The 27,349-nt window shown below is 31.6% G+C and overlaps 1 protein-coding gene, 3 long non-coding RNA genes and 1 other non-coding gene across 8 annotated transcripts; 2 read left to right on the forward strand and 3 right to left on the reverse strand.

Annotated features, from left to right (window-relative positions):
- Positions 1 to 1,569: 1,569 nt before the first annotated feature.
- On the reverse strand, positions 1,570 to 3,421 carry LOC114926127 (uncharacterized). 2 transcript variants are annotated; one of them, XR_011878699.1, is made up of 6 exons: positions 3,250 to 3,421; positions 3,088 to 3,132; positions 2,402 to 2,447; positions 2,219 to 2,289; positions 1,976 to 2,012; positions 1,570 to 1,861 (listed from the first exon to the last, which is right to left on the reverse strand). It is a non-coding gene; the product is annotated as an uncharacterized protein (transcript). The 2 variants fall into 2 exon arrangements; XR_011878698.1 differs by lacking the exon at positions 2,402 to 2,447.
- An 805-nt stretch (positions 3,422 to 4,226) lies between these two features.
- LOC140182680 (uncharacterized) lies at positions 4,227 to 5,802 on the reverse strand. Its single transcript, XR_011878700.1, has 3 exons — positions 5,227 to 5,802; positions 4,515 to 5,089; positions 4,227 to 4,295 (listed from the first exon to the last, which is right to left on the reverse strand). It is a non-coding gene; the product is annotated as an uncharacterized lncRNA (long non-coding RNA).
- Positions 5,803 to 8,526: 2,724 nt separating this feature from the next.
- On the reverse strand, positions 8,527 to 11,600 carry LOC112783891 (uncharacterized). 3 transcript variants are annotated; one of them, XR_011878406.1, is made up of 6 exons: positions 10,509 to 11,600; positions 10,242 to 10,322; positions 10,046 to 10,138; positions 9,694 to 9,805; positions 8,974 to 9,453; positions 8,527 to 8,775 (listed from the first exon to the last, which is right to left on the reverse strand). It is a non-coding gene; the product is annotated as an uncharacterized lncRNA (long non-coding RNA). The 3 variants fall into 3 exon arrangements; XR_003193644.3 differs by lacking the exon at positions 9,694 to 9,805 and having other exon boundaries at positions 8,979 to 9,453; XR_003193643.3 differs by lacking the exon at positions 9,694 to 9,805.
- A 2,884-nt stretch (positions 11,601 to 14,484) lies between these two features.
- On the forward strand, positions 14,485 to 16,843 carry LOC140182653 (uncharacterized). Its single transcript, XR_011878635.1, has 3 exons — positions 14,485 to 14,561; positions 14,710 to 15,138; positions 16,406 to 16,843. It is a non-coding gene; the product is annotated as an uncharacterized lncRNA (long non-coding RNA).
- A 767-nt stretch (positions 16,844 to 17,610) lies between these two features.
- LOC112785939 (protein ALP1-like) lies at positions 17,611 to 18,910 on the forward strand. Its single transcript, XM_072230248.1, has 3 exons — positions 17,611 to 17,864; positions 17,950 to 18,172; positions 18,256 to 18,910. The coding sequence occupies exons 1-3, from the start codon at positions 17,649 to 17,651 to the stop codon at positions 18,828 to 18,830; spliced, it is 1,014 nt and encodes a 337-aa protein (XP_072086349.1). The 5' UTR covers positions 17,611 to 17,648; the 3' UTR covers positions 18,831 to 18,910.
- Positions 18,911 to 27,349: the final 8,439 nt, after the last annotated feature.

A 27,349-nucleotide genomic window follows, 5' to 3' on the forward strand; every position in this document is an offset into this window, starting at 1 on the left:
ACGGAAGGATGGACTCTATTGGTATCGTGGTGTGCACAAGGCTCAAGCAAGTCATGTCAAAGCTGAAAATAAATTGACTCTGTGGCATAAGAGATTGGGACATCCATCATTTAAAATTGTGCAAATGATCCCCAATGTGAGTGACAAATGTACTAGCGAAGAGGTGAATAAAATTTGTGAAATTTGTGAAAAATCCAAACAAACAAGAGATAAGTTTCCATTAAGTGATAGTCATGCTTCGAGTATTTTTTATTTGATTCATTGTGACTTGTGGGGGCTTTATAAAACTCCGTCATCATGTGGAGCCTCATATTTCTTAACCATTGTGGATGATTGCTCACGGGTTGTTTGGATATATTTGTTAAAAGAAAAGACGAAAGTGTCTGTTACATTGAAAAATTTCTTTGTTTTGGTTGAAAAACAATACAATAAATGCATCAAAATGGTGCGATCCGATAATGGAACAGAGTTCATGTATTTAAAGCAGTACTTTATGCAACAAGGAGTGATTCATCAAACTTCGTGTGTCGGAACTCCACAACAAAATAGAAGAGTAGAGCGCAAGCACAGGCATATTCTAAATGTTGCCCGATCCTTGCGATTCCAAGGTAATCTCCCTATTGAGTTTTGGGGAGAATGCGTTTTAACTGCCGGGCACCTAATCAATCTCACACCGTCCTTAGTGTTGAAAGAAAAATCCCCATATGAAATTATTCATGGAAGAGCTCCCAGTTATGAACACCTGCGAGTTTTTGGTTCTTTGTGTTATGCTCATAACCAAAGTAGGAAAAATGACAAATTTAACAGTCAAAGTAGGAAATGTGTTTTTGTCGGGTATCCATTTGAGCAAAAAGGATGGAAGCTGTTTGATTTGGAAAAGAAAGTTTTTCTTGTCTCTCGTGATGTCCATTTCATTGAAGGTGTGTTTTCCTTTCATGAAGCCCAAAGAACAAACTCACGAGTTGACCAAATTGAGCCCCCAATCACTACAAGAAAAATACCCATTCAGGTACACTTGAAAAGTGTAGCCAAAAGTGAAAAAAATGATGCCTTAGGCTACGGCTACGCTTTCTGGGCTACGGCTATGCTTTTTGGGGTGATTCCTATTCGACCGTTGCCTATTCTCAAAGGCTACGCTTTTCTGCACCAAGGGTTACGCTTTTGGCGTTTGGGAATAGGGTGCGCTTTTCAAGTGATGCTGTTTATGACCAAAGGCTACACTTTTCAGCTTCCATTTTTACTAGAATAGGCTACGCTTTTCAACACTACTGCATCACCTTTGAAGCGTAGCAACTTTGTATACCATGGCTACTATTTATAAGTGTAGCCTTAGGTTCCTCTTTTTTTTTTTGTATTCTATAGCTACTGTATATAAGTGTAGCCTTAGGTCTCTTATTGTTTTTTTTAATATATATATATATATATATTCTAATAATTATTAATACAACATAATATTTAGTAATATAATTACATGTATAATAATTCTGTAATTTTAATTAAATGAGTTAAATATTATAAAATAAAAATAAATACATAATTATATTAAATAATTTCTTTAAATAATAAAAATTATCTAACCAAAATATATTTATAATAATGATCCAAAAGTACTAGAATGAAGTTAATTGTGAGTATTCATACATCTCACACTAAAGTAAGCATAGCCATATCAAAATAACCATGATACTACTTAGAATTTACTAGTAATACTCTACGAGAAACATATCCTACATAAGTATCTTCTAATAAAAGTCATTAGTAATCAACCATACATGTATCCATTTCCAACACTACTCTATCTTATAGCCAATAAAACACAATAATAATCAGCTTAATCTTCATTATCATCCTCAACATTATCCTGCATAATTATATAGAAAAATAATTATTAAAAAAATATTCATAATGACATTCGCAATTATAAAAATTATAAAATTAAACTCAAAACTATCAATGACTGATATCATTAATTTACCTCTGCCTTCTTTGTTCTTTACTAAATGCTGGCCACACTTGCAAAGATATATATGAACATAGTAATCAAATCACACAAGTCAGCAAAGATATATATGAACATGGTAATCAAATCACACAAGTCAGAATCAAGAATTGCACCATCCAAACTATCTATGCTAGCCAATGTTCTATATCCACTAATTTTTGGTTTTTCAAAATTTCAATAAATTTCACTTTGGAGATATGAGAGTTAAGAGTTCACCTTCATAGGAGGGATTTATCAGTGCTTCATATATTAAATTAACAATGTCATCCAAATGAATCCAGGAAAACCTGTACAAAAAGAAAGAAAAATAACTTAATTATATCAAAGTATTATTTATTCGGGAATGGATCTTTTTAATTATGTGGCAAACTATATATGATCGAAATTCGAAACACTTACAATTTGCTAACCACTCGTGATTTTTGCCAAACCACAACTATATCTTCTGAAGTAAAATACAATATATGAGAAAATATACTTAAAACGCAAATCTGTTTCTAGACAATGATGTAGCAAGCTAACAGCAATCATAAAATACTAACCCCTCTTAGCCTTCCTACAAATCAAATAACAAGCATAGGCAGTATTTACTATTTAGTTCATTTAGTTAAATTTAAAAATACTACAGACTTCATAGTAATAATGCAGAAGCAGCACTGTTTTGCTTTCAAAAGAAACTTTTACATAACATCAGAACAGACTAATAGCTAACGAGTCTCTGAGGATAATTGGTTTAATAATAATGTGAACCTCCTTTAATAATCTCTGTTTATAATTAATAAATAATAAAGTTTAGTGCTTTTAGTAAAGTAAACTCAGGAATTGATGCACAAACCTAAAACTTATAATATTATCTCCCTAATGTACAATAACCTGTGCTAATATATAGAAAAGGCACTCCTACACTGCTTCCATACTTCTGCTGAATCCAGATTTTTAAGCTATTAAATGGATAGGTCAGAGGAAGAATAAGCAATTTCTTGTAAGTAAAACTTGCTTAACTTGATGCACATATATTTGTCAAGAAAAATATACATATAAAAAGGTTTATTTTCAATTTGTACCATCAGGAATCATATGCTTACTTTTGATGTTACTCTAATCATGCTCTGCTTGATTTCTGTTTTTATCTGCAAAATTAAAAATGAGCATTGGGAAGATGTCTATTATCTCTTAATAACCAAAACTCTATGAATCTTTAAGTCAATACAATCCAATAATGATAGTGATAGGAACAAGGCAATAACCTCCGAAGACCATCTGGTACTTATGGGCATTCCAGCCAAGTTAACCACCCCTGTTGAGCCCTAAATGCTATTCTTCCATTCCGACTCCTCCGCAATCTTAATTCCTGGAAAGTCTTTCACTGGAAGGACAAGGCAAAGTTAACCAATGAATCCAAAGTGCATGATCTGTCTACCTTTTTTATTTATTTAAAAGGAAGATAAATGTAGACTTTCAATAGTGAAGGGATCTGAATTAGGTATGAATTTAAACCAAATGCAGCATAATAAGCTTAAGAATGATTAGGATTTATGAAGTAGCACTTCACATGGCAGAGTTATATAACTTATATCTAATGGGAACTCAACCCCAACCCCAACCCCAACTTGTTATGATACTATTAATCAAATATCAGTAAAGCCCAAATTACTGTCTGCATTCTCACATCAAAACACATGGAATTTACTGTATGTCACCTCAAGCGTTGGCCACTCAAAAGCTGGATAGAATTTCTTTGTGCATACAAATCCAAAGAGTATTGACAGTAATGAAAGAGGTATTAAGAACGGTGCGTAGTAGAACTTCTGCACCCCAAAGTAACCAAGCATGGTAACTTGGTATAGAATCAAAGATGCTAGTATGCGGTTGTGTATGTGCGGCCACATCCTTCCATAGCTTTCATACGATGGAACATACACTTTTAGAGCCTGTTGATAACAAAAAATCACTACTCATTCATGAGATTTCAAGATATTAAAATGACACAGATCAATTAATATCCTGGTTGGGTAAATAGAATCCTGAGAACTTCACCTGATTTCTTAGTATAAGCCATCCGAGGCCAAAATACAGAGCACCAAATGGGACTATCAGAGGAGCAATCACAGAATAACAGAAAATGATTGTGACGATGAGCATGTCACCAGGAACTCTAGTCCCATAACTAAGATCTCCAGGAGCCCAAGCCTCTTTCACCTCCGCATCAGTCTTGCAAAGATACTTTTTCTTCAAATGGAATAAAATAAGAGGAACTAACCAGGACAGCTCAAGACCATAGCCAACAAAAAATCTGACAAACAGAATAGAAGTCATTTAATTTGGTTGAACATTAAATCATATGCACAACCCAACTTCATAAGAAGATGATAACTAACAAGATCATGGAAACACCATTTGTAAATCAAGTTTGCATTAATGCACCCTTTAGCATATATAACAAACAAACTTAATCAGCATTGCCAGAAGAATAATAGTAAATAAATAAATAAAACATGAAATATTATCTTACTTGAGAGCCACATAGGTCAAGAAGAAAGTAGCATTGCCTGGAAGGCTTGCAGCTAGCAAAGACACAAGTTATTGTCTGCATTCTCACATCAAAACACATCAAAAATGGCTTTACCACTACCAAACCTCTAATCTTCCAATCCAAGCTCCTCTGTTTTTCTCTGTTATACCTCTTCACAACTCTTTTCCTCGCTCTCTACACCATTCTCTCTCAATCCAAATGCTTATTCAGATCTTCCCCTTTGAATCCAATTCAGGATCCTCTCTTCTCTTACCCTTCCTCCTATGGAGAGCACAAGTATGCTGTCTCAACCACACGTTCTACATGCACTTCTCCTATTTTCTTTTCAGGTGCTCTGCGTCGATTCCTCTGTTCTGTCTGATTCTCTCCCAATATAGAAAATGATGAATTTGTGTCGTTGTTGTGATAAAGCTGAAGAATTTCCACTAATGGATTGTGGTTATCAGATTCAGATTACTTGGATGTTGTGAAGGAGATCAAGAATTTGATCAAGGACTCTTCATCAGCTGAGGAGTCGAGTGCTCTGCGCTACATGCTTCTCGGCTACCAGGAAGCTAAAACCATTTATGCAATAAAACCCCCAATTCCTATCAGTGTCATATCCAGAAGCTACAACCCCTAATTAAAAACCCTAAAATTGGAACCCAAAACTTCCCAAATTTCACAGAACAAACTGAAAATCGATACATACCTTCTCAGGTGAGCGGTGATGACGATGCTGAGCAACTACGACGATGCTGAGCAGCGACAGTGAGCACATGTGACGATGATGCTGAGCGGCGACAGTGAATGCACGAGATGGAGATGCGAGGCGATGGTCAGTGCACGCAACGACGATGGTCCGCGCGGCAGAGCCCTAGCCGGTGTCATCCTCTCCTTCCTTCCCCTCTCCTCTCTTCTTCTCTTCTTCTTCCCGTTCTCCCCTTTTCTGATTTTTCCCTCTTTTGTGTGTGTGTGAGTGAGGATGAGAGTGTGAGCTTGTGAGTGGTGAGCTGGTGACTGGTGAGTGGCGCAGCCATGTGGTGAGTGGTGACTGGGTGGCGACGGTCAACAACGACGGTGAGAAGGCGAAGGTGATGAGTGTCGTAGGTGATATGTGTTGAAGGTGAGAATGGCGAAGGTGAGGATTGTGTGGCGAAGGTGAGGATTGTGTGCCAAAGGATTGGCGAAGGATTGGCGAAGGTGAGGGTTCCTCCAATTGAAGGTGCTGTGTGCGTGTGTGCTTTTGGACGGAATTGAAAGAGGAATAAAAATTTCACTAAGTGTTAGGATTTGGTCTTATACATTAGGCATCACTTTTAAAACGCACCCAAAACTTAATAAATAGGCTACTCTCTAAAAGCGTCCCCTTTGATACAAAAAGTGAACCTATAGATATCAACCTACGGCTATGCTTTATAAGTGATTTCTAAAATACCTAAGGCTACACTTTTTAAATGATGCCACAATTGTGTATCCTTTTCTCATATAAAAAGGCAACACGGAGAAAAGCGTAGCCTATTCTATCAATAGGCTACGCTTTTCAAATGTAGCTTAAAAAAAGTGTGGCTGAATGGGTATTCTACAAGAAAAACACCCATTCAGGTACACTTGAAAAGTGTAGCCAAAAGTGAAAAAAAATGATGCCTTAGGCTACGGCTACGCTTTCTGGGCTACGGCTACACTTTCTGGGGTGATTCCTATTCGGCCGTTGCCTATTCTCAAAGGCTACGCTTTTCTGTACCAAGGGCTACGCTTTGGCGTTTGGGAATAGGGTGCGCTTTTCAAGTGATGCTGTACAAGACCAAAGGCTACACTTTTCAACTTCCATTTTTACCAGAATAGGCTACGCTTTTCAGTGCTACTGCATCACCTATAAAACGTAGTCACATTGTATACCATAGCTACTCTATATAAGTGTAGCCTTAGGTCCCTCATTTTTTTTAAATTTTCTGTATAACCATAGCTACTCTATATAAGTGTAGCCTTAGGTTCCTCATTGTTTTTTTTTATTTTCTATATATATATATATATATATATATATATATATATATATATATATATATATTCTAATAATTTTTTGTACATAATATTTAGTAATATGATTACATATATAATTCTGTATTTTTAATTAAATGAGTTAAATATTATAAAATAAAAATAAATACATAATTATACTAAATAATTTCTTTAAATAATAAAAATTATCTGTAAATAAAATATATTTATATTGATCCAAAAGTACTAATATTCATACATCTCACACTAAATTAAACATAGCCATATCAAAATAGGCATAAGACCACTTAGAATTTACTACTAATACTCTACGGAAAACTAAAATATTATATTCTATATAAGTATCATCTAATAAAAGTAATTAGTCTACCATACATGTATTCATTCTCAACATTACTCCATCTTAACCCATAAACCACAATGATAAACAGCTTAATCTTCATTATCATCTTCAATATTATCCTGCATAATTATATAGAAAAGTAATTAGAAAAATATTTATAATGACATTCACAATTATAAAAATTAAAAAATCAATCTGAAAATATTTAAAATCAATCTGAAAAATTAAAAAATAGTTGTATAAATTATCAAAACTATGCCAACTTAAAAAATAAAGTTAGCACAATTCTTGGTGCTACTTCAGTTAGCACAAAACTAGAATTACAACAACCAGAATCGCACAAACAATTTTCAGCTATAACAATACAACTTCAAGTGTTAAAGTGTCAATAAAGCTAACAACATATGATTCTCAGCCATAGCAATTAGCTTAACCATATGCAAATATAAGAGGTATAACATATTATACATATACTTAATATATTATAAAAAGAAATCCTAATATATTATTATTTATTTTAAATAGGAATCCTAAAGTGTACTTTGGTTTTGGTTTTGCAACTGCGTTCTAAGAATTTAATTTTATATGATTTTTTAAAAACCGGCTACTGATTTAGTACACTTCAGAAAAACAGCAAGCAGTAACCAACTTAGAAAAATCATATAAAATCCATCATTGGTTGGATTCTCCTAAAGTTTGGTGTGGTTGAACCAGACTTACCCATCTTTCACCCAGTTCAAGTCCCAGAACATTTTCACTTTTCTAGAAAAAGTTATGCCTCTCGAAATATGGTTTTGTTTTAAAGAAAGGGTGCTGTCGCAGCAGTGAACAGCCCTGCTTCCAGAAGACACAACTTTCTCTATAAAATTCGAATTGTCCTGAAATTTGTACATAAAATACTAGACATCCTAATATTTCATTCCTCTTTGGTTTTACCTCCAAAGAGTTTCATAGTATTGAGATATGCAGTTTTGAAGTTGCTGTTCCCGAATTCGCACAGCATTGTTTCTGCAAAAAATGACCATTTTCTAAAAATCATATCTCCCAAACCACACATTGAAAAATTCTGAAATTTTAGAGGAATAATCTATACATCTTAAGGTTTCATAAAAAAATAATTTCACTCATTTTGAGTGGCTAGATTGCTCCCAGTTTTGTTCACAAATTGCTGCTCGAAACTGCATATTCTGCAACATGTAACCTCGGGTTTTGAGAGGTCAAAAATTGATTCCTAGCTTTTCACTCACTCTAACCTTGCATTCTTACTTTCTTTTACCTATTATAACTTGTTAGAAAGATTAAATCAGTCCCAAGTGCTCAGGATTAATAGCAGAGCGTTGGTGATGTATTCTTTCAGTTTGCGTTACTCCCTCTATATACGTGTACCGCAAAGACAATTTTGTTCCACTACATGCATATGAGAAATATATAATCCAAGTATGAAATGTCTCAAAAAGTTATTTATATTCAAAATTTGTCCAACATTGTTATTTATAATAATATTTATAACCATAATCATGTTAAATCGTCCAATGAACTCCCAGGACCACCCATAGAAAGAATAAGGACAACAGCAATAAAAGCAAATCCAATTTCCCTGACCAATTATACAACTAGGATATCTTTAGCAATAATCATATTGCACATCACTTGTAAATATCTAATAATATATTAACTGAGATTGAATATTTTTGAAGTTGAATATGTAATTAAACTATAGAGATTATCTCATTAAATAATCCAAATTAATTGAACACAAGAACTCATCTCAGCATAATCAATCTGTCCACCAGCCTTAGTAATACATTGGACCACTAAGTTTTTCAACTTCTCACAATGCACCTGACCATCTGCTGCTGCTGATTTAGCTTTTAACAAAGATTTATTTATGGATAGTGCCTGCAACAGATGGAACGGGGGAAAAAAGTTTTGTTAGTTTTAGTTATAAAGACTTTATAGGCTCAGCGTTACAATTATCATTACTATCATAACAAGTGCTTCATATTAAATACCATGACTACCATGAACTAATTAAAATATACATATCTGAATAAAATAAAATCATAGATTTAGCCTGTCTTTTGTAGAAAGGCGCACATTACGCGAACTCATTGCCAAGCCATCATTCTCACGTGTGATATCAGAACCAACAATTTTAATGTTAAAATCATGGCCCTTGACCATTTCCTCATCGCGTCCTTGTTAGAGATCACCAGTGGCTCTTTGGATGCCATTCAGATGGCTGTTTGGAATTGCTAATTATCTCAGTTAAGCGGAACTGCTCTGCTAGCTGGAACGCCAGTTCCCTAGTGGGCGTCACCACCAATGCGAACCAATCCTTTATCTGTGTTGCAAGAAAATGGAGGGGAAAAAACTGCAAGAATACTGACACATTCTGTTGGTTCTAGCAGGTTTGAAATCAGAGCAAAAGAGTAGCTAGCCAAGTAAAAAGGCATATAGACATCAAGTGTGATGTGGCTGATGTGGCTGTCCTTCACCTTCCCCCCAAGTGACAAGAGTGAACATTGCATCAAGAAGCACACTTCGCTAATTATAGAAATTGATTCAGTAAATTCCCTGAGATAACAAAGTATAAAGATTTTGAGCTGATAAATCAGAAAATATCATCTTTTATATTAGTATATCTGAATATAAATCTGTATGATGCACTTGACACTCCTATGTTTAGCATTCCGATTCTTCCAAAGTAAAGGCATTTGCCATATTATAAGGATTTGTTATAGAGTAGACAGTGTAATAAACATAACTGGGAATTATTATATGGTATAAATAAGCTTATTAGTGAATCTCACGCACAATGTTCAATGCCAGTTTCCAGCTTCGAATCCAGAACATAATTTTTGAACCACCCAAAAACTTCATATTCCATTTCTTTCTTTCCTTCCATTCTTTTAAAAACTTGATCTATCTATGGATCAATAGTCAGAAAAGATAAATGGAACATTTCAGTGACAGTCCTTTCAGAAGCATAAATAGGTCAGCAGAAACAACTCATATTGTAGTGAACTACATTCTTAAATCAAAAAGGAAATAAACTAAGACATCCAAGATGGGGACAATTCAGCAGCATTAAAACTAGAATGAACATTTTATACTATGGCCCAACACTACATTCATGAAAGTTGGAATCATAATAATACAAACTAACCTGCTTTATGTAGTCATCCAAAAACATTATAGCATAATCATCTTGTCCAGTATTTAATTTGAAAATACGCAGAACTTTGTCCCTCCTTAGAGACTGCACAATTGCACAAATAAGATATATAACCCAATTACCACGTATCCATCAAAGCTTTAATGTTTAGTAAATTAAAACACAAAGATTATGAAATTTATCATACCTCCAATTCCCTGTCCACCTGCGTTCTGTCCTTTACACTGCTATACAACTGGGATTTTAATATAAAAGGCTGAACCGAAACCTGCAAAATTCAAACGTCATTTAAAATACATGGTTTTAAATGATAACCTTTCAACATTCTAATTGAAATACAAGAAATAAATAAGAGCATAGTTGTTGTGTTTCTGATTACCAAGCGGAAATCGGTTTCTAAAATCGGAACCCTAAACCCCTCAAATTTCAAAATCAAATGAAAATTAATACATACCTAATCGATGATGTAAGCACAGAGAGGACGACGAGAAGCGCAGAGATCAACGATGGTATGGGCGGCGCGTGACGATCAGTGCAGGAGGGTTCACGACGATGTGAGCTTCACGATCTTCACGACGGTGTGGCGCTGAGTGGTGAGTGGGGACTGGGGTGCGATGATCTTCGCGATGGTGAGGCTTCACGAGCTTCGCGCGGTGCCTTCTGAGGGTTTTCTGAAAGGGTTTTCTTCGTGTTTTGGACTTGGAGGGTTTTCTCTTAAAGGGTGACTTCTGAGCTATGGAAAGAAAATTTTCACTAAGTGTGAGCTTACAGAGTGTGTGTGCTTACACCTGTAAAAAGTTAAGAGGGAAATTAAAAAATTCACCAAGTGTCAAATTTTTTGCTCTAGATACATTAGGCATCACTTTTAAAACGCACCCAAAACTTAATAAATAGGCTACTTTCTAAAAGCGCCTCCTTTGATTAAAAAAGTGAACCTATAAATATCAACCTACGGCTACGCTTTATAAGTGATTTCTAAAATACCTAAGGCTACACTTTTTAAATGATGCCACAATTGTGTATCTTTTTCTCTTATAAAAAGGCAACACGGAGAAAAGCGTAACCTATTCATAAAATAGGCTACGCTTTTCAAATGTAGCTTAAAAAAAGTGTGGCTGAATGAGTATTTTAATTAGATCAACATAAAAAAATATAAGATGAAAAAAATTAAGGAGATACTAAATTAAAAAATTAAAGACTTAATTTTGTAAAAGTTATTAATTGGGAAGGGAGAGTATTGCTTCAATTCCCTTCTCATGTACTAGCTCCACCACTACGAAACCATACTGATTTTCGTGCTGGCTTTAAATAAGTGTTACATTTATATTACCATTAATGCATGGTGTCTTTGGTATGTAGACTAATGTATTCATTTTAAATTAAATATTATGGTTATATAGTATTATTATTAGATAAAAACGTACACATATTTTATAAGAAATGTATTTTTCGTACATCTCATATAATTAGAAAGAAAACAAAATGATATAACTCTACTAAGTGTACTAGAGCAAATTAAAGACTAATAAGTACAACCAATTAATCCATCTCTATCTCTATATAACAAACTCCTTATTTCTATTTTGTTATAAGGAGAAAGAAGGTAGATTAGTTACTTTACAGTTATTTGGGTGGGTGGGATTTTTTGGGTGGAACTTCAGAGGGTGGGTTCCACAAAGATGTCCACCTTGAAGCAGCTGAGCAACTTTAAATAAAATGCAGGGATTAAACCCACCACAAAAACAGTGTTTAATTATATATGGTCAAAATTGTGTCCATGCTTAAAATCATCTGAGGGAATAAATAAATAAACGAACAAAATATGGCATATTGGCATTGAGTGGGGAGCCCACTTTCATTGCATATGATGATGAATTGACGATGAGGCCAGAAAAATACATTTAATTCCAAGTCTTAATATATAAGTAAACATCATCTTTCTAAAATAATAATAAAAAAATCTACTTAAATTGTCTTTAGTAAAAGTTAGGTAATAATATATATAGACACATAAATATCACTGATTTTCCTTAAACTTTGGTTAATATGTTATATTTTCTCTGTATTATATAGTATTTAGTTTTTTTATAATATTTTCACTGATTTTGCTAAGGATTTATTTTCTTTCACTTATTATTAGGAGAAATAATTTTGCAGATTCTCTAAGAAACAAAAAAGTGAAGTGAGATAGAACTATAGAGAAAAACAAAGAAAAGAAAAGAAAGAATAAAATAATTTGTTGCTCAATCTAAAAGAAAAGAAGTTTAAAAAACAAAACTACTTTTAGAATTATCACAGCTCATTTTACTTCATATTAACCATTACTATTTAGTATTCAATTTTATATAATTCTACATGAGTGACTCCAATTGAAAGATAAAGCTTTTATGAGGGTGAGATTTAAGGAAGAGGGGAGAGAGTGGACTAACTTTTTAGAACTATTGTATATTTTATTATTGTGATTTGTGATCTTTTTTATGATTTATGGGTATTTTCTTGTTATATAGATTATAGAATCATCTATTACCCAAATTTAGAAAAATTTGTTGAAAATCATATGTAATACTTGGTTAATTAAAAATGGGATAAAGTTTTGTTATGGTTATCAAGAATTTTGTTTAAAATTAAAATCTTTTTCAATGATTTTTTATTTTTAAAATTATCTCTAATATTACAATAAATTTTTAAAATAGTATGTCTATTAAGAGATGTTAATGATTTTTTTATTTTTAAAATTGTCTCTAATATTACAATAAATTTTTAAAATAGTATTTTTTTAAGAAACATTAATGTTTGAATAAATTTATATATCTCTGACAAAAATAATAATTATAAACTAAAAACGTCTCAACTTATCTTAAACTCTTACTTCAATTTTAACACCTCATTTTCGATCTTACATCGTTCTTTCAACATATCATCATCACTCCAACTCCTAATCTTCTGTGTTTTTTCATTTTCTTGCTGAGAGCAAAAATAACTTCTTAAAAAATCTTCCTTTTTTTTTCTTTGAGTCCTTCAGCCGACTTCTTCTTGCAATCATCGAAGGTGAAGAGATATCCAAGAAGGCACTCTAAGGAAGGGTGGCGAGGCTTGAAAGAGACAGAAATACTCCCAACACGGGACATAGTTGCTTTCATCTCTCTCTCTCTTTCTCTCTCTCTCTCTAAATTTGAATACTGGTTATTATTGATGAAGTGTTTGAAGGATTAAGTGGTGATAGGCTTGCGGCATAAATAATGGTAACGAGATGATATTGAATGGTAGAGTGTGTTATATTGTTCTTGTTGGAGACAAAGGTAAGGGTAAGGGTGAGGACAAGAGACGAGGTGGTGGTGACGATAAAAAATGATTTAGTGGGAGTATGGGAGTGGACATGGTGAAAAGGTGGAGGAAGGAGGTGGGAGTAACTAATGCGGTGGTGAGTGCAATGGTAGGGTTGGGCCATGGGCTAGAAAAATTAGAGTTAGAGTTAATTAGTTGGAAGTGACAATAATGAAATGTAAAATTTCACATCAATTAGAGAAGAACAAAACATGTCTTATAAAGATGTGGATGTATTTTTTTGTGGACGCATTTTGATCGGTGAATGTGGAGAATTTGCCCTCATTCTTACCACTAATAACAAAAACATGAGGCTTGGAGTACCAAAATAGACTATATCTACAAGCAGGTGAATTGTGCGGTTACATTTACATATGATATTAGAGATAGACAGAATTAAAATCTTTGTACTAACAAGGACGTTGAATTTCATTAGGGGTGAAATGTGAAATCTCACATCAATTGAAAAGGATAATGAAATATAACTTATAAGGATGTGGAGACATTTTTCTTATAAACACATTTTGATGGGTAATTATAGGGAGTTTTGTCATCATTTCTGTCATCAAGAATAAAATTTTAAGATTTAGAATGCCAAAGTTGATAATATCCACAAACGAGTGAGATAAGTTGCCGTTAGGGGTGAAAAATATCTCACATTATAAATTATTTAGAGATTATATCTTTAAAAGATGTCAAATTTGTAGTATATTTTTCTCACAATAAATAGTCTTTTAGTATGTAAATATGTGTAAGCAAATGGCCAACTAAAATTGAATAGATTATAATACTATATTATAATTAAGATTGAATAATTTTAAATCAACTATAAAAATTAGTTCAAAAAATAAAAATATCTCGTTTTATAAACTATTTAATAGTTATATCTTTAAAAAATATGAAACTCGTAATATAATCTATGACTTCTTTGAGTCTGATTTAAAGTAGACGGACAACCTAAAACCAAAACTGGACTCTTATTTCTTTGTTGATCTACTATGATTTTTTTTTTCACCTCTAAATGAGATCAAATGTGGTGGTACCTGTGGAAGTAGGGTTTTAGCTTTTGTATCTTACTATTAGGGGGTGTGTGGTTGGAGGAATATTAGAGCATTCCCAGGAATGTTTAGATGGGAATATCTTATTCCCATGTTTGTTTCAAAGTTTTAAAATATATTCCCAGGCAAGTTTTATTCTTTGGAATCAAAATCCCACTGATTTAATTCCCATCTCCCCCTGGTTATCTTTGATTCCAATGGGAAGGGAATGTGTATAACAAAGTAAAAAGACCAAAATACCCTTGTTAATTTCACTCCAACCCTTCTTTTCAGATTTTTTCCAATTCATTTCAAACAAAATGAAACCCTAGCAGAGAGCCCCTCCTCCATGAAAACCAATCCCTAACGAGGCTTTTCTTCAAATTCACGGAGGTTCCACCGGCGTCGGCGCCGCCTCGCCGCCGATTTGGATTTGCATGGCCACCACGCTTCTTATTCTAGAAGGAAATCGTTCTCGTTTGTGTTCGTCATCACAGCTCATCTCGGTTCACCGCCACTGCGTTTTCACCGCCATCATCGCGACTCTGTTCAGATCCTATGCGTTGTGTGGTTGTGCGTGGCCTCTCTCCTCCGTCTGAGCTCGATTGCTCGCGCGTCTCTCGCCTCTGCGTCTGCTCGAGTTGTGCTTCGTGTTCGTGCTGTCTCCCTTGCCTCTCTCCCTCCTCGCATCTTCCTGTTCCTGTTCATCTTTTTCAAGAACAGGTTTGTTCTAGGTTTGAAATATTATTAACTTAATTTGTTTGGAATTGGAATGTGATTTCAGTTTCAGTTCTGAGCTCATTAATTATAGTATTTAATAGTGATTAATATCTTGCTTTGATTAGGTCTAATACTTCTTTCTGTCTACTCATTCCTGTTTTTATGATAATGATTCATGTTTGAAAGGATTTTTAGAAAAAAAAACATTAATTTTTTGTGAATAAGTTATATGATTCTGCTGGCTGTGATATTTTGTTATGTGAAACAAGTTTTTTTTTTATAAATATTAGTTATGTTTTTGTCAGGAGTATGTGCATTGAGTTGCATGATGGAGATTTTCTCCAATGTTGTGTTTGAGAGTTTGCTACTATGGTTGTTATTTTTTTGGACCATGCTTGATTGAGGGATTTCTTTGGACTTGTGTTGTATGCATTTGATTTCCAGTTGTGAAGCAAAAGAAGATTTTTTATTAGGCAAAAGAATTATTAATCCTGCTCTTGATATCATGCGAGCTTCAACAAGTAAACATAATTATGAGTGAAATGAAATGATGAATCATCAATGTAATATAACTATCTCATTAAATTTTGACTTGACTGTCCAATTTGCAATTTGTATCTCTAATAAGTATTCTTCCTTAATTTGAGTCAGAGTTTGCATTTTAGTTTAGTTGGTTCCAAGTCATTGTTATTGCATCATCATATAAATGACTCACTACTCAAGTCAAGCCATAGATTTAATATAAACCATAATTCGCACCAATACCATCTTTTACTTCTTTTATTTCGTATTAACATTTCTTTCCTATGAACAGAAGTTTTTTTATTTTCACAATTCGCACCAATACCATCTTTCAACAAGAAATTATAGCTGTTGCTGCTTCTAATTGAGCATTTTTTTCTTTTTGGTATGTTGATGTTTCCTTCTCTTTCTCTCTTTTCAGTTTTGCTTTGATGATTTGATATATGAGAATTTTAGATTGGTTGGAGTTTTATGTCAAGCTTTCTCTTTCTCTTTTTTAAAGTGAACTAAAGAACAAACAGATTCATAGTTTAAATCTGAGGTTCCACTTAAAAGGAAAAGTTCCATCTTAACGGAGAGATTGGTAGTAAAATCATGGTGTAAAAGGTTATTGGTTGTGGTATTCTTTAGTTTTTTCATGAAACAAGAAGCTGAATCTGCATCTTATAAGCCAAGTAGCTGTCTGATCTATGTTTTTGCTTCACATTTGAAAAGATTCAGATACTGTGCTTATGGTTTTATATCACAGTGTATTACACTGGTAGATCCACTGTCTGCTCATAATGCTTTTGCTGATATCACTCTGTGAAAATGTGAGAAGGACACACAAACAGGACTTCATGCTTTTCTACTTCTCAAACAATTAAATCAAGTGAAGTATATCAAATTTGAGGGTTCTGAGGTAGGCTTCTTCTCAAAAATCTCTTTTAACTTAGTGTTGACAACTTGACATGAAGGCCATATTGCATGTTATATAGTATATCTTTGTAGTTTCTTTTGTAAAATATTGTTTTGTTTGGAATTGATTTTGTGAACATGAGCTGGAGCAAAAGCTTGTTTTGTATTAGATTTTATGTTAAGAAACTTGCAATTGATTTTGGTTAATAAGTATCATGCATTTGAAACTTACTATAAAACTAGTTTTCCAAAATAGAGCTACATTTTATGGCCTCTTTACACTTCTCAAGCAGGGGTTTAGATGTAAATGTTTGATTGAAATTAATCAAAACAAAATTAGTTTAAGAATCATGTCACCTACTCTAAATGGGAGTTTATGATTGATACCATAAAACCAAACAAGCAATAAAATATGCTTCAATTGAGAACTTCTTGATATCAAATTGTGGTTTCCTATACCAATTATATTAGATACTAGATAGTAACACTTTACTGTATTAGCTGAACAGCATTCTCATTGATGTTGAGTGCCACTGTCCTGTTGTTGATAGAAAATAGAAAAAGTAATTATAAAATTCACACTACAAATATAAAAATGGATTGAGAGAAACTTATCTGTCTATCTTGAATTCTCGATTTGGTTTTCAATCCACTGAAAAATATTTCTGTGAAAATTTGGATAAAACTCATTACTAATTTTATGACTAGTTTTTACTATTTACGATGGGAACGAACAAATGCCATTCAAGTGAGGGTTGGTTTGTTGCAATATATCTCATAGTTGTGTGATTCCTTGCTTCAAGATGATGAAAATGGGATTGCAGTGATTCTGTGATTGGCCTTTACTTACTGTTCTTTTCATACTTGTGTGATTCCTTGCTTCAAGTTTATAAAAATTGATAAAACAGCTTTACTTTTTCTGAATACCATGGCATTTAGCACATGGATTGTTATTATTGTGATTGTTTCCCTATAGCTTAGCTTATAGCTATATGGCATAATGTGTATGCCTTTTGATCTGTAGGAGTCACTAATCGTTAAGAAAGTAGGGTAACATGCTTAAAAGGGTTGGAAGGTTAGAACCAAGTAGGAATATGGGTGTGGAAGAAATGGTTGCCATGTTTTTACATATTATAGCACATGACGTCAAAATTAGAGTAATAAAGAGACAATTTGTGAGATCTGAAGAAACAATTAGTAGGCGGTTTAATGATGTATTGCTTGCTATTTTGAGATGTCATAATCTCTTACTGAAGAAACCTCAACCATTTAGCCAGGATAAAATGGATGAACGATGGAAATGGTTTAAGGTAATTTATTTTGCTAATGTTGTTAAATCTCATATGGTTGGTGTTCTTTAGAATTGAGTTAATTGATCTTTGTTTTGGATTTTAGGATTGCCTAGGAGCCTTAGATGGTACTCATATCAAAGTCAATGTCCTTGAGGCTGATAAGCCTAGATATCGAAACAGAAAAGGTGACATAACAACCAATGTGCTTGGAGTGGTTGCTCCCGATATGCAATTTATCTACGTACTGGCGGGTTGGGAGGGTTCAGCTGCGGATTCTAGGGTATTGCGAGATGCACTATTTTGCAATAGGTTTAGTGTTCCCCAAGGTATTTTATTGAGACTTTAATATGTTATCAAAGTAACCATTTGATCTTTCATTAATTTTGTTCAATTGTGTATGTCACACTAGGTCATTATTACTTATGTGATGCTGGATATATGAATTGTGAAGGATTTTTGGCACCTTATAGAGGACAAAAATATCATTTGAGTGAGTTTAATCCACATAATCAACCCAGTACAGCTCAAGAGTTTTTTAATATGAAACACTCACAAGCTAGGAATGTCATTGAAAGGGCATTTGGAGTATTGAAAGCAAGATGGGGAATTTTAAGGGGAAGATCATTTTATCCTATTAAGACTCAAGGAAGAATTATAACTGCTTGTTGCCTTTTGCATAATCATATTAGAAGAGTGATGGTTGTGGATCCTATTGATGAGATAGAAGATCAAAATATACTTGGAGTATATGGTGAGACGATCCACCATATTGAAACGAGTGATGCTTGGGGTAGATGGAGAGATCAACTTGCACAAGAAATGTGGAACCAATGGAGGAGAAGACATTCGCTCGATAATTGTAATAATTTTTCTATGTGTGAGGTTGTCTGTCGTAACATTGATTTCATTTTGTTTATGTGTTTGTGTTCTTGTATAAGAGTTGTGCATGTATGTTTATTAGTGCAAGTAATTTTTTACTTTTGAGACTTCTTTGTAACTTTCATTTGGATAATAGTAATGTTTTTTTAGTGAATTTAATTGTGATAATGTTAATTTTAATTAAATATATTTGTTATTAGGGGTATTTTAGTAAATTTGAAAAGATTAGAATCGATAATAATTTTAATTAAACATATTTTTATTAAGGGTATTTTAGTAAATTTTTATTAGAAGTATTTTTGTAAATTCAAAATGTAAAAAAAGTAATAATTTTAATTAAACATATTATTAAGTGAAATTTAGAATCAATAATAATTTAAGTAAAGATATTTGATATTGGGGGTATTTTGATAAATTTTTAAAAAATAGAATCAATAATAATTTTAGTTAAACATATTTGATATTGGAGGTATTTAAGTAAATTTAAAAAAATAGAATCAATAATAATTTTATTTGAACATATTTAATATTAAGGATATTTTAGTAAATTTAAAAAAATTAGAATCAATAAACAATTTAGCTAAAGGTATTTGATATTAGGGGTATTTTAGTAAATTCTAAAAAAAATTAGAATCAATAATAATTTTAGCTAAATATATTTATTATTAGGGGTATTTTAGTAAATTTATTATTAGAGATATTTTGTAAATTAAAAAAAACAATGTAAAAAATAATATTTAATTAGCTTTATATTTAATTTTTAGTTATTAATAATTTAATTTGAATGAGTAAGGGTAATTTTGACATATTACATAATATGACTAAGAAATTTAAACTCAACCAAACAAAAATTTATTTATTCCTAGCATTATTACATAACATTTCAAGACATTAAATTTTATAAACAAACATAAGTATCTTTTATTTCAAGTAATCTTATTCCTAGATATTATATTCCTAGAAATAACATTTCTAATAATAAAATTTAATCTTTAAACCACACACACCCTTAAAATTATAAGACTGTATATTAAATTGCTTCAATACAACCATGTGCTATTCTGTTTGTCTGCTTTGTAGGCATAGATTCAAGACCAACCATAATAAATTTTTCATTCAATTGCATTAAATTCTCCTTAAATTTGATGAAATTACAGCAGAGTCCTTTATTTAGTTATGGGATTAAATTAGATGACTTTTGAGAGAGGAAAAAAATAAATGGGTATCCACAATGCAAAATTGCAAATTCAAGTGAATAATGATAATTGCATATATTCAAATAAATGGTTAGTTTCTTACCTAAAAACTGAAGTTGACTAGCTAGTATGTCAAGTTTAACTATATCTTGGAATAAATAATTATAGTCCATTCAACAAACAATCAAACTTGTAGTTTACACTAAATAAGCTGTAACCAAAACCAAACGACTCTGTTTTTTATAAGAGAAAGTATGTTCTTTCTTCTTTTTATTTTATTGTTTTATATATATATATATATATATATATATATATATATATTAGAAATGTCATTATTTTCTTGCTATCCTAGGAACTTCGGGATCTGCTACATGTGGTGAAGCAGCTATTCATGGTTCCAATCATCTAAGTTCCATTTTAATACTAAGAAAAGGATACGTATCTTTTGCCACTGTAGAAATCAATGCACCTCCTCTTCCCTACCCTATCCCTCTTATATTATAAAAATTCAAACCAATCACCTTATTATTGTGGTAGCACTTTTTGGATTACATCTTTATTATTTGGCAAAAAGATACAAATGATTACTTAGTCTATTACCCATTACTAGTATTTAAGGATATAATATAATATAATAAGCGATGGCTGGATTATTCTGAAAATTTAATTTTTACATTATAATAAGATTCATCAATTTCTGAGGACATAAGCCTCCACCAACTAAACCACAGATCTATGTATTTTTTATGCCATTTTTTCTTTTTATAATTTTTCTTAATTTAACTAATATGTATTTTAAAAATACAACTTAAAACTATTATTAGTAGAATTTTTTATTTTTTATTTTAATAAATAAATAACAAATATATTAAAAATTTAAGTTTTACAATTTTTTATTAAAATTTTTAATTGATAATCTTAACTTATACTTTTATAACGTATATTAGTTAAATCCATCAAAATATACAGTGATGGCTTTTGCTTGATGCGAAAAAGAGGTGAATATGAAAAACATTTTTCTCTTTTACAACACGTAATTAAGGGCCAATCGTAGATAATGATAACCCTATCAAAAATATGTTACTGCCATATTATCATAGATAATTGCTATGATGTCTAAAAAATAATGTTTAATTTATAAAAAATTAAAAATTAATATTTAATTTAAAAATATAAAAATAAATAATTTTTAAATTTAAAATTTATTATAAAAGAATAAATAAAACAAAATTTAAATATCAACTGATAGCCACCATAAAATTAGTCATCATCTTATTGTGAGAACTTTAATTTAATTTGTTCAAGTATGTTAGTACGGATATGTTCATGGTATTTGAGTATTTGACCCGTTGACTAATAACTACACAATTATGCGTCGCCATTCTTAGGTACCTAACCTTTAAAACTTGCTAAGCCGAAAGGCCAAAAGGGTTGCTTCTTAATTACTCTGTTCAATAATGTTTAAATAAGAGAGAAGTTGGCACAGCAAAATGCACATGGGTGGTGAGAACATCAAAGTTGTGTCTATTAATTTGGGGAAATTTTATAAAATTGTCTTACTTATGTTACGTTGCATGTTAGTATTAAACTCGATTGTTTAAATTTGGTTGCATGTGAAAGACAAATCATATGGCACTCGCAAATCAAGCTACTTCCATGTCCAAGATCCCTATCTGAGTCCCAACACAGAAGAAACAGATCTTAGACTGTTCATTATCAAATTAATTAAATAACAAATATTTATTTATTTTTATTATTTTTATAAAAGGCACTTTTGTTACATACATGATACATGTATATTTTTCACATTACCGTCAATGCCCTTTAAGATATGCCACACCTTGAAATTTCAATTGAGAGACCATTTCTTGTTGTGAGTTTAGATTTGAAATGAAAATTTTTGTAAGATGAAAAGAGTTAATAGGAGATTAATTAGTTTTGGGTCATATCTTTTAATTGATTATAAGTAGGGTCCATCTAGTGTACAGATGCATTTTGGTACAGATTTACAGATTTTTGTTTTTATTTGGTTTAAAAGCGTATCACTAAAAGTGTTGCTTAAAGAGAAAGTGTTACCCTTAATCGTTAACTTGGCTCTGATACCAATTTTTAACTCTTTTATGTTTATAATGTGTATAGATTTGAAGATGTTGAAAATTTCTATTATTACTAGTATTTATAATTCTGATTTCATTTTTATAGTTTTTTTTTAATCTTGTTTTAGTTTATAATATTCTTTTTTGCATGGATTATTATTTATAAAATCTTTTATCTGTTTGTCTTTTTCTTTAATATATTTTTTCAAATCTTCAAAAACTTCTTTTATTTCTACACTTTCCGTTGTTTCTAAATATCTTTTTAATTTTTCAACCTCATTCTCCATTTTTTCTTTTAACAGCTTTAATTCTTTTAAGTCATAATATGGTTTTCCAGGCATTTATAAATTTTTTAAGTTTAACTCCAACTTGTTTATATTTATTCTTATTTCTATCCTTTTTATTATAAGGTCATCAATTTCGATTTGAAGATTATTTAATTCCTTTTTATACTCCTTTATTTTACTTTTTAATTTTTTCGCTCTTTTTCTTTTTATTTTATTTTCTGGTCTTTCAATTTTTGTATGCTTCATTATTTATTTTAGAATTTCTGCAAATTCTATCATTGCTTCATCACTTTTTTCTAGAGATTCTATTAATTTTTCTAACTCTTCAACTTCTCTTTTTAACTTGTCATAGATTATTTTTAGAGCTTTAAATGCTCTTTGATTTATTTCAGAGAACTGCAAATAATTCAAACGATTTTCTCTTTCAAAGAGCTCTTGTTTCTTATCTTGATAAGTTACATATATTTCTTCTTTATTTATTGTCATAATTTAGTATTTAGGGTTTCATTTAATTTTTCGACCTTTTTTGTTAATTCTTTTATTTCAGAATCTTCTTCTTTAATCTTTAACTTAGATAAACTTAAGGGACTATTAATTTTAGATTCTCTTATTTGAAAATTTGATGAAACCAATTTTCCTGATGGTTCTTTTAGTAATAGAACTGAGTTTTCAATAGCTTTATATTTTGGTATTTCTGTTTTTACAATTTTCTGAAATAATTCATCGACATAAATTCTTTCTCTGTTTTTAAATATTATATTATGATGGCTATTTGTTAAAGCATAATTTATTGCATATGTAATTGAAAATGGTTCATCATCTTGTTCCATTAGATTCTTTCTATGAAATTTATAAGCCAAACTTACAGATCTTCCAAGATTTTCAGTTGATAAAGGTATAGCATATCCAAGATGGGCATTAAATTTAACATTTACGTTTGCCAAATTTCCATGAACAATTCCAATTATTTGATCTATTGGGTCATCAGTAATTCTTTTGTCACAGATTGCTAAACTTATTGGTGAATTAATTCCTTTCATATATGTAGATTTAATTAACACTTGTATAGTACTAATATGAATCCATCCAATTTTAGATCTTTTTTGTTGATCCTTAATTTTCTCAATCTGTTTACTCAATTCTTCATTATTTATCAAAGCTATTTCAAGTTCTCCATTGGCAGATTTTATTTTTATAGGAGCTTCAAGTTGAATTTTTCCATAGTATATTATATTTTTTCTGTTAAAAACTTCTTTTAAAAGATTTTGTTTATCAAAATTTTCATTTGATTTGAGATTTAATTCTGTTTTTAGAACAGCCTGCTTTTCATTATCTAATAAAGCAGTTAATCTATAATAATCAGATTCTTCTGTTAATTCTAAATTTTCTAAATAATTCATAATTGAAAGACTAGAATGAAGATGTACCTTTCTGGAGAAAAACTTCCTTTATTCAGTATATTTTACATAAGGGGTTTTTATCTCCAGAGGGGAGATTGTAGATACTAACTCCAGAGGGGAGTTTAGAACTATTTTTCCCTAAGGGGATTCTTTCTCAGACTATAGAATCGCCTCGGCAGCTTCCTCCTTGCTCTCCTAGCATATGAGTACTTTTAGCCTCCTGCTTCCTATTGTCTGCCCCTTTACAATTGCCTAAGCAGCCTATTTATAATAGTTGGGTTTGATGGACAATTCCCATCCTTACCCTTCTTATGACGTCATTGCTTACGTCATTGTTTGTTCTCTTTCACCAGCTACATTGTTGGTGCTCTATGACCTAAGTGCTTACGTCACTATGCAATAATGTTGAGAGATGCTTCAGATGTGCTGTCCTCTTCTTTTATCATGTGACCGTCAGATGTATTGTCTTCTTCCTTCATCATGTGAGTTGATTCCGTTTCATTATTGCTTTCTTCAGATAACTCTGAGGCACATAGCTGGCACTTGTGGTCTTCTCTGTCTTTTATCAAATAGCAGAGATTTCTCTTTATCCCTTCAGGGAGCTTTTCTAAAAGTCCAGATAAGTTGTAGAATGTTGATTCAAATTCTACCAAGAGTCTCATCTCTCTTTCTTCAATTTCATTTCTTTTACTGGACATAAGCAGAGTATTTCTACTTTTATAATTAATCCTTGTGTGAGATTCCTTCGTTATTTTTTGAGTTCTTTCAAAGACCCTTGCTAATGTGCTGGCTAGCCTTCCTTCATGATTGTAAATTGTTAAATCTTGAATTTGATCAATTGGTTGAAAATTTTCTGGGAAGACGGACATGAATATTACTTGGTGTGCTGGAACCAAGCATTCTTCTTCTTCATTAAGAATAGGTTGACTGTTTGTAAATTTTAGGGATATATCCCTTGGATTTACATTGTCAATCATATTTTTAAATCTCTTTACTGCATCAACGAATCCTGCAGGAAACTCACTAATAATTTTTAGATCATTAAAAATTAAGATTGTATCAATTAATCCATACTGGAAAAACTGATAGGTATCAGATGGGGAAGCATCTGGAAATATAACCAGCTTTGTTAGTTGTTCTTTGGCAACAGGATAATATCCCAAAATTGCCCTTTTTTCTTCAGTCCAATTCAGGACTATGTTAAGGGTTTCTCTGAGATTAGATCTACAGACCCTTTTCTTTTCCTTGATTTTAGCCCTTGTAGGAATGTTTCTTATTATCCCTGTTCTCTGGGTTTGAATTGGAGCTTTATCTGCTCTTTTTAGGGTTTGCTCTGGATGGAGAACTTCATATTCCTTGAAGGATTTCTTTGCCTCTTCCAGTGTTAGGAACCCTCCTTTATGAATTATCTTTGACTGGTGTGTGAATGGTGCTGCTTTTTCCCAGGCATCATATACTCCTTTCATGGGGCCATTATAAATTACATAATATTTTTTATCTTGGGTGAATTTTTTAATGATTTCAGCAATTGTTTTATTTTCTGAAATTTTTTCTTCACCTGATTTGTCCACCATGCTTAGCTGGCTGAACTCTGATGTTTCTGCTTGTTGTGTTGATTTCATTGCGTTGATGGCCTTCTTGAGGGATTGGATCTGTGTCCTTATTTGCTGACAATGCTTGCATTTTTCGAGCTCTTGCTCATATTTTTGAATTTCTTGATCTAATGCGTTGTAGACGAACTCCATTCTCTTGTTAATGTATCTGCAATAACATTTCTGTCACCCTTAATATATTCAATTTTTATTGGATATTGTAACAAAAATAATTGCCATCTTACCAATCGTCCATGATTATAATCAACTTTTAAATTATATCGTATGAAACCTGTTAGGTAGCTTGAATCTGTCCTTAATGTAAATTCTCTTGGTAGTAAATCAATTTTCCATTTCTTAAGAGATTTAATTGCTGCTAGAGTTTCCTTTTCATGAGTGGTATATCTCTGTTCTGTTGGAGTAAAAGTCCCTGAAATATACCTGCAAAGTAATTCCTTTAGGGAATCTTTAGAATCTAGTGATTCTTTTCCTTGTTCCAAACTTTTTATAGCTTTCTTAGCTTTTAGACATCCTGACCAGGTTATGTCTGAAGCATCTGTTTCTACTATTAAGTAGTCATTTTCTTCTGGAATATAAAGTTCTGGAAGTTTTTCACATAATTCTTTAATCCTTTGAATTTGCATACTATCTTTTTCATCCCATTTCCATTCTTTTTTAGTACTTATTTTTGGAAATAAGCTTTTAGTGTATTCTGTTATATTCTTTAAAAATCCTTGATCAGAAATATAATTTATACATCCTAAAAATCTTTGTAATTGTTTTCTATCTTCTATTTTATTAGGAAATAAATTTACCTTTTCTAGGACATTTGGTTGAAGTTTTAGCTTTCCTTGAGTAGATAGAATTAATCCAAGAAACTCTATTTCTTGTTTTGCTATTCTTGCTTTCTTTTTGCTAAGAACTAATCCTTTTTCTTTACATCTTTCTAAAACTATTAATAATTTTTGAAGATGATCTTCTCTATCCTGTTTTATAAAAATTAGTATATCATCAATATACACTAAAACAAATTCATTTAACTCTTTTAGATTTTCTTCCATAAATCTTTGGTAAATACCTGGGGCTTGTTTTAATCCGAATGGTAATACATTCCATTCATAGAGTAACACACTTGTTGATTCTTTTGTTGGGCAAGTAAAAGCAGTTAATTTCTTTGTTTCTTCGTCTAAACGAAGCTGCCAATATCCTGATTTTGCATCAAGAGATGAAAACCAAGTTGCTCCTTTGATTTTTTCTAAAATAGAGTCTTTTCTTGGAAGTTTATGAGCATCACCAATAGTTGCTTCATTCATCTTCTTATAGTTAATAACCATTCTTCGTTTTCCCCTTTTAATTTCATTATTGTTTTCGACATAAAGGGCTGGAGCCGCATGAGGACTTTTACTTAATCTTATAATTCCTTTTTCCAAAAGATCTCTATATTCTAATGAAAACTCTTCTCTATCTCTTGCGGAATAAGGAATTTTATTTGGAACATTTATCTCTTTTGTAGGATCTTTTAATTTAATACTTACTAATTCGTTATTTGTATTTTTAACATCTAAAGGATTTTCAGCACAAATTTCATCCAAAAGTTCTTCTATCTTTATTTCAAGACTATTTTTTGGGATATTTATCTGAAAGTATAAATTTAAATAACATGTCTCTAATATAGAAAATATTTTAAATTTAAGATCTTATCTATAGTGGTAGTTGGTATTTTTATACGTTTTGATTTTTGATTTAATGAAGAATCGTGTGGTGCTTTTAAAACTATATATGTTAATTCTTGAATGAATGGATGATATAGCTTTAAGAAATTATTTCCCATGATAAAATCCATTCCAGAGTCTAACATATATATAGATGGAACAATGAACCTATAATTTTGAATAAAAATTTCAACCATCTCTGCTTTTTGGTTAATTTTATGTATTGATTTGTCAGCTATTCTAACTCTTAATGGTTTCTTTAATTTTTTCCAATCAAGTTTTATGTTTGAACTAGCAAAGCATTGCGTTGCTCCAGAATCTATGAAAGCATTTATAAACTT

Source organism: Arachis hypogaea, chromosome 20, assembly GCF_003086295.3.
Source record: "Arachis hypogaea cultivar Tifrunner chromosome 20, arahy.Tifrunner.gnm2.J5K5, whole genome shotgun sequence".
NCBI lineage: Eukaryota > Viridiplantae > Streptophyta > Magnoliopsida > Fabales > Fabaceae > Arachis > Arachis hypogaea.